The sequence below is a fragment of the Alexandromys fortis genome, unplaced genomic scaffold (assembly GCF_014885135.2).
Source record: "Alexandromys fortis isolate MF-2015 unplaced genomic scaffold, M_Fortis_MF-2015_v1.1 scaffold_63, whole genome shotgun sequence".
In the NCBI taxonomy this organism is placed as follows: domain Eukaryota; kingdom Metazoa; phylum Chordata; class Mammalia; order Rodentia; family Cricetidae; genus Alexandromys; species Alexandromys fortis.
The window spans coordinates 3958329-3972320 of NW_026067953.1; the positions used below are offsets into that span (position 1 = coordinate 3958329).

The 13992-nt window shown below is 45.0% G+C and overlaps 1 protein-coding gene across 3 annotated transcripts in view; it reads right to left on the reverse strand.

Moving 5' to 3' along the window:
* Nucleotides 1–648: 648 nt before the first annotated feature.
* The window catches only part of Galc (galactosylceramidase), a 45855-nt gene continuing 32511 nt past the window's right edge, over nucleotides 649–13992 (reverse strand). For 2 of the 3 annotated variants that reach the window (XM_050151376.1, XM_050151377.1), the window contains exons 12-17: nucleotides 11951–12037; nucleotides 9885–10035; nucleotides 8689–8869; nucleotides 6540–6703; nucleotides 5237–5313; nucleotides 649–1898 (exon numbers count right to left, since the gene is read on the reverse strand). In XM_050151376.1, the coding sequence (XP_050007333.1) occupies nucleotides 1752–1898; nucleotides 5237–5313; nucleotides 6540–6703; nucleotides 8689–8869; nucleotides 9885–10035; nucleotides 11951–12037 (807 nt within the window). In that variant the 3' untranslated portion in view covers nucleotides 649–1751. The remainder of the gene's footprint in view (nucleotides 1899–5236; nucleotides 5314–6539; nucleotides 6704–8688; nucleotides 8870–9884; nucleotides 10036–11950; nucleotides 12038–13992) is intronic. The other variant, XM_050151378.1, reaches the window with a different exon arrangement.

Consider the following 13992-nt stretch of genomic DNA (forward strand, 5'->3'; position numbering starts at 1 on the left):
AGGTCTCAGTAGTCCTCATTGTCCCCTATGTTCAGCAAGACCGGTTTTATCCCAGGCTTTTTCAGACCTAGGACTTCCCACAGGGCAGGGAACCCTGATCGCTCTTTGGGCTGATGAGGGAGGGGGACTTGACTGGGGGAGGGGGAGGGAAATGGGAGGCGGTGGCGGGGAAGAGACAGAAATCTTTAATAAATAAATAAATAAATAAATAAATAAATTTAAAAAAAATAGAAGATGGAAAACCAAACTGTGCCATAGCCATTCAGTGGAGTTCTCTTCAGAAACAGAAAGGAGCCGACCACTTCGGCAAGCGACAACCTGGACAAATTTCACAGCCTCATGCTGATGGAAAGCAACCATTCTGAAGGCTGCAATGCACATCATGTCGCTTCCATAGCAAACACATGTTTAGCAACAGAAGCAGAGTGCTTGTGCGGGTGTAACAGAAAGCCCTCCGGGGTGATGGAGATAGTTGATGGCGTCATCGCAGTGCTGGTTACAAAGGAATATTTACCTTATCAAAACAAACTACACGCTTCAAATGGGAATATTCTATTATATATAAATTGTATGTTAGTTTTCAAAAATATTTAAAAATCTAAATTATAAATCATTTAGACGTGGTTTAAATGTATTTTTCTTTAATCTGAATTATACTGGCAATTATCTTCAAGTTTTTAAAAGCAACACAAAACCTCCTTCTAGTTCTACCAGTGTGAGACTGACACAAAGTCCCATGTCGTGGAATTAATTCAATGAGTAATTTTTCCTTATAAAGAATTCCCGAGTTCTCTTTATCCACATGAAAAACTGATTTGGTTCTAAGAGTTACATTAATGCTTACCAACACTTAAATATAAACAGTAGGAACATACTAAGTGCACCTATCCATAAAAACACTAGGACATGACCCAATTTAGTAAGCTAGTAAAAGGCTAAGTGTACCCTCCTGCCACACAGAGAGAGGTGAGGGCATTCGTTAGTGCTCGGCTGTTTCCGGAGGCACCTGTGAGGACATACTGTAAAGGGCAGAAGAGATGAGGGGGAAATTCTCAAGACAGTTATAAGGGTGATGAGAGCCAAAAGCCAGAAGTAGATAATGAAGGAATACAAACAACCCAGTTTACTCTGATTACTTTTATTACTGCAAAAATGGCTTTGGAGTTAGTTTATTAATGAGGTATTTTTTCAAATCATCCCACCAATTCCATTATGGGGGGAGGAAGGCAGAGAGAGAAGGAGGGAGGAGGGAGGGAGAGGGGCACGTGAGGGAGAGAGGGTGTGTGTGTGTGTGTTTCTGAGAGAGAGAGGACAGCATGTTAAAGTGTGCACTGAGTGTTCATCAGCCTCCTCTTAAGCATCAGCATCTTCTAAGGATGCCTCCACTCACTTAGACACAAACCACCTGTGGTCCTCAGGTCCCGGCCATCTGCATGATCATTTACAAACAGTATGGAGAGAGCTACCAAGGTATCAGCGCCAAGACTACAAGGCAGGTACCACCCAAACCACTCCTGAAGGATGGGACCAACAGTGTTAAGGCTACCGCAGGCAATGCCAAAGACATCCGCATTCCTTCCGGAATTCGTTCTAATTAAATCTTTCACAGGATCTGGCAACCGTGTGCCATCTTCCCTACATACTCTTCATTATTGCTAGCCTCAAAGGCTCACATATAGGTCCATCAAAAGTGGCCCTGAATCTAAATCAAAAATAGAAAATCCAAATAGCGTCTCGAGGCCCTGTGAGTACTAGTGAGCTGCTTCCACGTGAAAGTTGTCAAACTGCGCAAACTCGAAGGTGTGCGTTCCAATCGCAGCCCAGCCGTTCCCTGAGTATTTCACAGGGATGTTTTCCCACAGGACCTTGCCGTTCAACACGCCAGAGGCGAAATAACCCTGCAGGAGAGAGAAAGGTGTCCCATGAAAAGGTGGAAATGATCCTCGGAAGTCCATTTAAGAATGTAGCTCACATACTTAGTGGAACAAACATCTCTCTCATTCAAGACCTAGAACTGTAAAATACAATTTCATGTGTTTGAGCAAAAGTCTAAAATATATCAAAATTTTTCTGAAAGAATTAATAAGAGGTACCTGTTTAAACAGTTCCCAAAATACATTAAACCTCGATGTTTCCTGATATTCCACCCAAAACCAAACCCCAAAACAAGACCGTAATATTTTTATAGCATTATTACGAAGCTTCAGACAAAAGGCCACTGAAACAGCACTGCAGTTGCACACACGGGCACTTTGGCCAAGGGAGATTCTTCCGGAGTTTGCTGAGCCCAAACGCCTGCTGCAAACTGCTCTGTGCTCAAGGTCTCAATTAAGGACTGTGCACCCAGCCAGAGAAGGAGTTAGCCTTCCTTTTGCTCTTTTGTGCCCACGAGGAGCATATCACTACAAAGCCATATGGAAGGGCTACTCTTAGGTCAGAAGAGCAGTAGTTAAACTGAACCATGGGGCGAAGTGCTGGGGGAGGAAGGAAAGTGCACAGAGGTGTGATTTACTGGTAATGAGGGGAAGAAATCAAGTGTGTCTTTCTCAGAAAGTGGCCATTTCATTTCCCTTACTGTCTGGCACACGGTAAATTGTAAATTTCACCCTTTATTGCCTCGTCTGCAGCACACTATGAACACACACTCAAAGGCACAGCTAGCCACCTAAAATAAGCTACTTTCAAAAGAGAAAGTGCTGGAGAGTCCAACTATTAGGCCAAAACCCAGCACCAATATTTCTCTCTCAAAATTACAATGCATTGCTCTTTAATTTTATAGATGAAGACACTGAGAGTTGGGCTGAGTAAGATTCTATGTTGAAGGCTCCAGGGGATCCAGGAAACAAATCCAAGTCACCCAGGGCCCAGTGTGAATCCATATGCCTCTGGCTACACAAGTGCACAACTGTCTCCCTCTCAAAGGCACTCCTGGACACCCCCTGCCACTTCTAGAGCAGTGGCCATTAGCCCTGGGCCAAGGGACACACACACACAAATCATATTAGACATATGGCCTGTCCCACGGGGCCACAGTGTGCCTCCTGGTCCCACTCCCCAGGCTCCAGCCATTCTGGCTTTCCAGATGCTCCCTAGACAAGGCTAGACCAGCCACCTTCTGCACCAGCTATGAGGGCTACTTAGCTTGTTCTCAGTCTCATCCACGTCTAAACTCAAGCATGGCCCAGTTGGCACAGTCTTCTCTAACTGCCATGACTAGGAAGCCAGAGAAAGGGGGCCATAATTTCTTCATAACTGTGCCTGGACTCATTTCCAAGTTACTGACTTAGAGCTCAGCAAACCAAGGCCCCAGCCAGCCACCTATTTCCACAGTGAACTTTGATTGGCATGCAAACACACTAATCATTCTCCTCCTGTCTGCCATGGCTATCACATGACAACTCCAGAGTTGAGTGGCTGGAGCACCGAGCACATGGACCACAAGCCCCACTATCTCCCATCTGGCTCTTCAGGTCAAATGCTTGCCCAGTCCTGAGTATGAAGTCCTTCATCCAGCATGACTAATCTAGAAGGTAGCTAATTCCAATTCAGAGAATGGCAGAAGTTAATTGGTCTGCCCCAAGTCTCAAAAGAAACATTGGTGGCAGAATTGGACTTAGGAATAGACCTTTTAGTGTTTCTCTCTTACCTACCTGGCACTATTAACACGTCATAGGATCCAGGAGAGATCCCACCACCGCTATTATTCCACTTAATGAACATATGTTACGCCAACTCTTAGTGACTTAAGCCTATAGACTAATGCGGCTTTCAACCCCCATCTGAGAAGCTTCCTTTTGCAGCAGATGGTGATTAACACATAGACTCACAACTGGGCCAGGTGTAGAGAATGTTCCACCCTAAACAGGACACCTACATCACACCCATCCTGCCAAGGCTCGGGGATCATGCAGAAGAGGAGACAGGGGTTTATAAGGGCCAGATACAATGGGTGACGACAGGAAAGTGGTTTTCTGGACCCATCAGGACATCTGGATTATGAACTCACAGCAACTGTGACGGCATGCATGAGCCCTTTGTAAGCAGACGAACTGCCAACGTGGAGAGAAGAGGTGGGGATGAGGCCCCTCCCGTCCCAGGCCGAGGAGCACCTGGCAACTGACAACCACACTGAGAGGAAGCTTAAGTTTTCTTAAAGCATGTGGCCCCTGGGAGATAGAACATGCTCAAAGGGACAGTCACACACCCAAGAGGATGTGGGCAATGTAAATTAGATGTGATAGATTTAAAAAAAAAAAAAAAGAGGACACAAAGTCATGTGGGTAGGGAAGAGGTTAGATCTGGTAGGAGATGGGTGGTGAATATACCAAACTACACTATAGGAAATTCTCAAAAATAAGTTAACAATAAACTGCAATTATAAAGAAAGAAATGCAATTCTTCTTGCCTGTCTCTACCAATCACACCACATAAACATTCAGGAACTATGTTTGGGATCATTCTGTCAAAGAACAAGTAAAACCAATTATGCCATTAAGAACGGTATGATCAAATAAACTAACCACACCCTAACTAGATCCTCAAGTCTACTAATAAAGAGCTTAAAAATCAGAATTCTCATTTTCAGTGGTTGAATGGATACCAAGTGAAACATTTTAAGTTTTTTCAGTCTCAATTTTAATTTCTATTTACAACCTAAGCGAAGGAATGAAAGAACCACTAGGGAAGAGACACTTTTCCCACAGAGCATCCTTCGGGAGCACTGTCAGCCAGCACCGCGGGATCAACCAAGGATGCTGATGCTACTAGGGAAGACACTTTCCCACACAGCATCCTTCAGGAACACAGTCAGCCAGCACCGCGTGATCAACCAAGGATGCTGATGCTGATGCTTAGACTTCCTTTCTCCCATGATCACTCCAGGATCATCTCTAACATAGACCAGCAGGGATAAGCTTCAATGGCTTTGCTACTCTGGCGGGTTCTATTTACACTCTTGGTTCAAGAACACCGAGAACAGCTAGTTCAGCTGCTCACTTAACCAATTACACCTCAATCTAAAAGACAAAAAAAAAAAAAAAAAAAAAAATTTAAACAGGTTCTAAAATGTCAGCTTCTGGGTCTCTCTGACACAGCACTCCATCTCTGGACAGAGGCTTTAATGACTCCACAGCAGACTCCCCCGTTTCATCGTTTCTACCCTTCTACTTGTTTTCAAACAGAAAACTCTAGAAAGTTACACATTTTATTTTCACTCTTTCTTGTCTGCAATACTTACCTTAATGCTTAGGCGGAGTGTATACCATCTTTTCGCTGTAATGTCAGCGCGTCCTGAAGTATATGTGATCCATCCACCTGTAACACAAAACAATCTCTCAGCTGGGCTACGTGTAAAACCTAAATCCCAGGTTCATACAACTCCGGGAGCTTCAGAAATAGCACCTGTATGTAGTTAAGTCTGCCTTAGGGAGGCACGGTCCCTTCATTTCCAGATCTGTAAGTGACTTCCAAGGAGAATTCCTCATACGGCTACACACTACACAAGCCCGTTCTGAGAGTGGATTCTACACCACAGAACATACGTGCGCTCACAGCAAAAGAAATGAGATAAACTTAAAAACCAACCATATCTGACATTATCAGCATGTAAACCCACAGATACACTTATATCTGAATGGAGCAGTCCAAGGCTACTAGAGACTATCAGCTAGTAGATACGCTTCCATGAAAACAGCATCAATACAACAGAGAGAGAATCGAATAAGCTAGCTTTCCACTTAGGGTGTCTGAATGTCTGGAAGAAAGCAAGGGTTAGACATCAAGAGGTGACTTCGAACTACAGCGGTGGGTACTGAAGATGCAGGTTGAAATTCCTAGTTCTGCCTCCACCACTAACTGGTTTTGGGGACTTGGGGACAAGCAATCTATATATCAATGAGGTACCTCCTAGATGGGCCACACTCTGACAATACCCTTACCACCTGCTACTCTCTATTATTTTATTTCCAGAGTTGGAACAAAGAGCAGAAAATTATAAAATAAAAAAGTCACTAATGTGGTAAGCCAAGAGATTGAGAATTAAGAAGTTACCACCACAAGACCTCATGTCACTGCAGCTGTGTGACCTGTGCAATCCAGTGTCAACGAGCACCTAGGCCCCCACTCAGCATCAAGAGCTGTTCCACATAAGCCAGTGCTGCCGAGACAGATGCCAGAGAGAAAAGGCAAAAACTCCTTCCCAGCATTCTGTGTATGGGGGATAGGAGTCTCCGTGCTAAGAGGCTCAACCTGCCCCTTGATTTCCATAAGCACCAATACTTCCAGTCTTCCAAGAGGCTCCCCAGTGTTCTCCCTCCATCACTACCCCACCCGGTCAGTCCTCACAAGCTCACCCTCACAGCGCTGCACACCCCGAGCGCACAACCCTTCCTACTGTTCCTTCTCATTGCTGAGCTGCACTCCTCCACACTAACTGAATAGCTGTGGTTCCGAATGGCTCGGGACTTGACACACGCTGAAATTCTTCCCCCTAGACACACAGGCTCCACGTAAGTCCTGACCCGTTGAGATGTGTCATTTACCCAGGTCAGCTGTGACTCTGTAAGATCCGTTTGCGAAAATCCAGAAGAAAACTCCTGTAGCCGTCCTCACCAAAATACCCCCTTTGGTCACCCTTCCAGCGATGAACACGCCCCCTCTCTGAGGGGTCTCTATGTAGACATCACACTGCACAGTCATGTTGGTCCTGCAGGATCAAAGAGTCAGTTACCTCTGCATTCATGGTACCAACCCAGTGGTAACAAATGTCTCCCGTCCTCAGTTGAGGGAGTAACTGGCTCTGTCTGAACGGGTAGCGAGGATGGGCTTCAAGAATCCTCACTGACGGCTGTTTCTAGTTTTACACGATTAAGCGAACCAACTTTGTTGATTCTTTCAGTGGGTTGGTGGACAGTGTTTACTAGTTTTAGGCACTGGAACGGTATGCTACTTGCCTTTCTATACTAAAGAGTTTGTCATCCTGTAGTGTGATACTGAATGAGGCACTTCCATAGTGCAGAAAGGCAAAGTTTCTGGTGAGTCTGAATAGAAAGATTTACCTACATTTCCATCAACAACACAGCAGGCAGCCCATGCCAGGGGTGTATTAACTACTCTGAGGCCAATTGTACATTTCAATCATATCAAGATTAAGGAACTTTAACTTCCTTAAAGATCTGACTAAATTCTGTCTCTAAAAGGACAGTCGATTTGAGAGCTGGAGCGGCCCCACCGGATGGCCCTGGCGCAGTTCCCAGCACTCACACAGCAGCTCACGGCTGTGTGCACCTCCAGTTTCAGGAGAGTCGATGCCTTCTTCTGGGCTTTGCCAGCAAAACACGTACAGGGCACACAGGCATATACAGAGGCAAAACACCCATATATCCATCAAATAAACCTCAAAGAAATGAAGATAATATTTTATGTTGATTCTGCATCAGGACCTCAGAGATATAACAAAGGGTTTGCTAACTCAGCAGAATGGTATCATCTTCATGGTACTAATTCAGTAGGTCTGAGGTGGGCCCTTGAATGAGACTTCCCAGGTACTGTGATGATGCTGGCCCACAAATACCACTTTGAGAAGCATTTTACTCTGCATAGTATGTCTGCCTGAGACCTGTACAAACTGCAGCAAAGCACTGGTTATAGGCTCACTGGCCCATGGGGCTATCAAGGGAAGGGAAAGATTCTGCCACGCAGGAACTATCAGAGCTCTTACAATAGCTCTCCTCTCTGTTGGTTTCCTTTGAAACACGTTACCAGGTACAGCTCTTTCCCTCTGACACAACTCTCCCGTTTCAAAACATCTTCCCTGAAAACAACCCACTTCATACTAAACACCTAACAGCAAAGAGGAAGGAGAGTGTGGACATCACTGATTTAGCAAAAGCAAGAGTAAGGGTACCAGGGCATCTATCTCGGAAACAAGGTGCAAGGGTATGGGGTCCAGAGCTGTGTGTCCTTCACATCTCACAAAGCTCCTTCTGAAGTGAATTGTTCCCAGCTGAACTTTACCACATAGGGGAGGAGGGGCGGGGGGGAGAGGAGAGAGGAGAAAAGGAGAGAGAAAGAAAGAGGGGAAATGAGAGAGAGACAGAGACAGAGAGAGACACACAGAGAGAGAATTTGTAGGTATGTGTAATGAGAAAAGTAAAAAATACTACCTAAAGCGGGCAAAACAGTAAGTCAGCACCCTAAAATTCCATAACTAAATTAAAGGTAAAGGTACAAGTTTTGTCAATTGCATTTTAACTGGCAAAAAAATATATAACTTGTGTGTTTAATATATATCTAAAGAAAGGCTTGGATGTTTAGGATTGCTTTTTAAGTAGCTTCCTAGACTTAGCTTAGGTGTAATTCTACGGCTTGTCCAGCAGGTGGCAACACCAGCTCAACAAATCCACTCTGATAAACTTCAAATCACAAGGTCTGCAAGGAAGCATTAAATTATAATTATAACATATTATGTTATTTATTATATAATAAAGTCCCAAGTAGTCTCAATTCTTCCTTTAAAGTTAAACTTCTCTCACTAAAGTTATTATCAACCTGGAATAATCTGAGGTCATCCGAGTTCACACAACCATGACCTGCCTAGTAGGCTTCTTCACATGAGGACTACCGCAAGCTTGTCACTCAGAATGGACCCAGATCAGGAAGTTAGACACTGAGGGCATCTCTCTCACACACCAGTGGTAATCGCCTATAATGCTGATGGTGCTGGAAGCGTCCGCAGCCCAGGTGATAGGTCGTTGATTGAGAACTTGGCGCAGTGTGAAGCGATGCGGTCCGGGGTCTTCGTTATTTATGTAGTACTCAAACACGCCGGTCTGATCAGCAAAGTTCGGAGCTTCGCTAAAAAATGGGTAATCTGTTCAGAGCACAACAAATCTTCTGCTTAGTGTCTCAGAGGCCGAGCATCAACCCCTTACCAGTGCCCTCCTGTCTGATACCTGTGGAATATTGTGAGACACTTTCCAGTGATTTTTAAAATATAAATAATACTTAAAACCTACCAAAATTTAGACCTAAAGACGTGTGTGTGTGTGTGAGTGTGTGTGATATTTGGAGATGCCAGCACCAGAGCCCAAAGGCCTTTCTATGTCAAGCAGCTGAACATTCATGCCCTGCCACGGGAATGTGAGACCCAGCAGGGAGTGGCACAGGCGGGAGTCTCCCTGTTCTGTGGAACAAGCAGTGCTGCCCTCTACAGGAGGATGCGGGTACATCACGCTGTACATCTGGACACTCTACATCGACAGCCGTCAGTTTTGGAGGCAGATTATAGAGCTACTGGACTCAACTTTGAAGCCTTCGGGCCCACCAACCACTACTGCTTGGAAAGCAAATGCCGCTGCTTGCTGGTCCTCTAGAGATACAAGCACAACGAGCTCACTTCTGCTTTCAGATGGTTTCCCAACGGCCCATCCTCCAAGGCTTCTCCATCACAGCAGGGCAGACCCTCCTGAAGACGCGAGGGTTCAGCTCCAGCAAGCCATGAGCTGAAGCCCCTAACTCTAGCATGGCTGCCCTTAGGCACTCAGTTCCCTGGCACCATGATTTAGCCTCCACATGAGAGAAACACGTAGGGCCGGTCAAGGAGGCGGTACCCAGCTATCATCTTATGCTTCCCCCAAAAGGGCTTAGAATTATAACTTTCCTCCTCACAATGACGACTGCATCTTTTTCTGGAACTGAAACATACAACTTCGCCTCAAAGAACCGGAAACATTAGCTATCTTTTAACCAGGTAAAACTCAAAGGGCTGAAAGGGACATCAGGACTTTGGACATCCTGCGATCTGTCATCCGTGCAGTCTGACGAGAAGACAGTGCTCTGCTCTGCAGAGGATGGATGGCAGGTGAGGCAGGTTAGAGACCACTCACCAACGTTGAAATCATCCTTATAGCTTCTCGGGAAGGGCCGCGACTTGGGAGGCGGAGGGTAGCTGCCTTTGTGGCCTGTGGTCAGAGTGGTGAGTGTCACCAGCTCGTCCTCCTGCAGTTCCAAGGCAAAACTGCCACCGCTGTCCAGGAGCTGAAAAAGAAGACGGCCCCACGTTCACGGCCAGGTGCTAGAAACCTCAGGGGCGTGGGCATGGGGACAGCTTTGAAAGAAGCAAGCTTAGACAGTCATTCTGCTAGAGCTTCCTAAACACGTGGGGAAGACACAGCAACGCTAAGGCCCTCGGCGCTTTCTAAGAGTGTTTTTCAAGAGGGTATAGATGATATTTTGTAGAAAAGAAGTTCCAACAGAAAAAGGGGAAAGGCCAAGATGGCTGGAAGTCTCTATCCGTCAGCCGCCTCCTCCGTCCCACTGCAAGTTCCTTGAAGCTCACGTTGGTTTGATTAATGCAACTCAGAGGCTGCTTGTTTCTTCCAGAGCTTCACTAACAGACAAGAAGGCACATAAGCTCCCAGACAGCTCGGCTGGTGAGCACTAGGAACCTCGCACACTGGAGAGCTAAGAACCAAAATCTGCACATGGAACTCTCAGTTTTAGCTTCAATTACTAGGCTAGGTTTAGGTCACATGTACGACCCTAGCAACGCAGTCTTTTCTAAGTTTTTCATCTCAAGGCTCTGGACACATATCTCAGAAGGCTGTTGTGAGAATCAGACCAGATGTGTAAAAAGGGTCTGCTTAGCTTGCTTCAATGTATGGCCAGAGGAAACACTCTCTAGAGCCCAGTTCCTGTAATAGGCACTGCCTTCTGGGAACATTAGAATCCCGCATAACTAACGTGGGTACTGAGCTTGAGCCCGTCTTTCAAACTTTAATGAGTTTTTATCTACACTAAACTATTATTTCTTTTTACCATTATTTCTTGGCTTTAAGGGTAAAAAGATGCAGAAACATGGATACCCAGTGCCACATTCTGGCTCAGGATTAACGCCAGATAACATTCCTATGGGAGAAGTCAATTGTATTATACGATTTCTAGCAAATTATTATACAAGTAGAGAGTGTTCTAATGGGTATTTAATTACTGATACTGACTAGCTAATTGTCAGAACATTATTATTAAAAACGCAGCCGATAAAGTCAGTTCGATGATGTAATATGCTTGCTTGGGCCAGTTCACTCTTTGCAACCTTCCCTGGGGAACTACCAAGGATCAAACACATCTGGACTAAAACAAGGCAGAGCCCCAATCTCAAGGTAACGAAAGTCCTGGGGGAGGGGTATGGGGTACTTAATGAGATCCACAAAGAGTTCTGCACTGGGTCAGGTGAGCAAGGCTTCAAAGAAATGGACACTTGAGCTGACATATCTTCAGAGATACGATGGAAGCCATTTTAGGAGTTTACTCTCTGTGAGGAGAGGCCAGCTACTGAGATCTGCCTCTGGAAGGGAAAGCTATCTTCCAGCGCCTGAGAGGACAGTGGTGATCACATGACAGGACAGTGATGGTCACGTGGGGAAAGTGAACTGACGGGGAAGAACGATGACGCATTCCAAACCAAGGACTCCAGGCACACCGCTCTAGCAGCAGGGCCACGGCTTGCCCCGAGACTCAGACTGGAGTCTGTTGAAACTGTGGGCAGTTTCTGAACAATGAGGCCATAATGAAGAGTGGAGACAGGCAGCGGGGAGAACAAGAAACAATGGCGAATAAGAGAAAACACAGAGGGCAGAACTGCCTACAGCCAACTGCCAAGGGGACAGACCAGGACGGACAGAGGGAAACAACCTCAAAGGAGACCTACATCTCTCACTTGGGCGGCCAGACAGCAGTGCACACATCCACCAGTATAAACAAGCACTAATACAGCTACGGATACACAAGGTTTTCACACCTTACTCAGGATTTCTGTTTAAGAAAAATATGGAGAGATGTTTATCTCTACCGCCTGCTGTCATAAAATCAACTTCCCTTTTAATTCATCGATCACTTTTGTTCCTTTTTACTATTGTAATGCCCCCAACGGAGGAATCAATTTTAAGACTACCCATAGAGAGTCCAGTTGTTTGAAATGAAGCCTCTCCGATGGTCCTCTGAGCTTGGTATACCACACCTGGAGCTCTTGTATTTCTCTCTGGGAAGAAAACACAAGAAAGCACGCTTGAGAGATTCATCACATCCTGGAATCGGTCTCTCATCACGCTGCGGAAAGAACTGTCTCAAGGTTAACACAGTTACACTTTCGGAAACAGGAAGACAGGCTCCAGCAACGCTTTCGTTTCCTACGAACACTAGCCACTGAGCAAAGCAGGCACCACCAGCAACAAACGCCCGCGTTAAAGAACCAGCACGACTGTCCTCTTCTGGCTTTGTTTCAGTGGAGACATTCCAGAGAAACCCGAGGAAAACCAGCACAGCCCTTGAGACACTGACTTGCATTGTTAGGGAACCAAATCAGCCTGGATCGGTAACAATACTCAACTGGGCATGCTCAGAAGTGCTCCCGCCGTCTGCTTTTGAGTATGTGTTCTCTGGCCTTGTGTTAAGTTGGTGTACAACTGAATCTGTCTACTGCTTTTCCTGATTAAGCCACCACCTTAAACTGAGAGTCCTCGGGAACAACGGGCTTTCCTCTGTGACCGTGGCTAGGGTCCCAGAAGACTGTCATGCTTCCTTTTCAGGAGAGAGCGCTACAGATAATAAATCTCTGTACCCTGTTAGCTCACTGCATTAACACCTGAGAATACTGGCAAATGTCAATCACAGGTCTTAGTGCCTTGGCCTCCCAATGTAAAAAGAAGCTTTCTTAAACATTTAATTACTTTAAAATGTCTTTACTTATTATTACAGACTCTTACCTCGCTTTCTTCTGCCTTCTTGTGTTATTGACATCCATATAAAATTAAACGTCTTCAAAGGTAATCATTATGTTCTAAATTTTTTCCTTCAAAGTATATAATATTATGGTGAATGCAGAAATGCTAACCAAAAACTGAAGATCCAGTATGAATAATTAATAATGTCCTAAAAGTATCTTAAATTAGTCTTCATATTTTAATACTTATCATTCATTATAATTATTATATACTACAGTAATTTCTCTCAAGTCAGTAAATCCTGAGTGCCACATTGACAATGGCAATAATTCTAGACATATATAAGAAAGAGACTCCTCTTTCAAGAGAATTCAAGAGGAGATGCATCTCCACGCTCACAGTTGGACCACACGGAAAGCACCAGACCCACATGATTTTGAACAACTTGGTAAAGAAACATTTCAAGCGGCATCTTAGGGCTTCTGAGCAGTAACCGCCACACGTAGCTGGGCTGTCGTAACATCTCTGACCGTCTTTGTCATGTGCTTTAGATAAATACGTGGGTGGCATGAGCTTGCAATAAAAAGAATAAACATGTAGCTTTTGGCTTGATTTTGGAGACAGCTGTTCAATAGCAGAGCCTAGATCAGTGCCTCTTTCTGAAGCCTTCCAGCTTCCTGGAGTAGGGCGTTTAATCAAATACAGAATGCAGCCAGTCCACTCTCTGTGCTGCCTATAATTCTCTGGCATAAAAACTTATTCTGTGACATCACTAGTAAGAAGTACACTGGTCTCTTCCATTTCAACTTTAATAAGAGGTTTAAAAAAATTGGTGGCTTTTGGGTATTTTTGTTTAATTGGGCTTTGTTTGTTTGTTTTTCAGTATGGAATACTCTAAGCTTTAGAGCTTGAAAATTTCTCACCAGGTGGTGGTTGCTATATGCCTTTAATGGCAGAACTCAGAGGCAGAGGCAGAGGCAGAGGCAGAGGCAGAGGCAGGCAGATCTTTGTGAGGTCAAGACCAGCCTGGTCTACAGAGTGAATTGCAGGACAGCTAGGGCTGTTATACAGAGAAACCCTGTCTCAAAAAAAAGAAGAAGAAGAAGGAGGAGGAGGAGGAGGAGGAGGAGGAGGAGGAGGAGGAGGAGGAGGAGGAGGAGGAGGAGAAAGGAAGAAAGAAAAAAAGAAAAGGAAAATGAAAATCCTTTACGTCACAGAATTGATCTTAGACCACCAATAATAGTTTTCCTACAAAGGACTTTTTAAAGTCCCC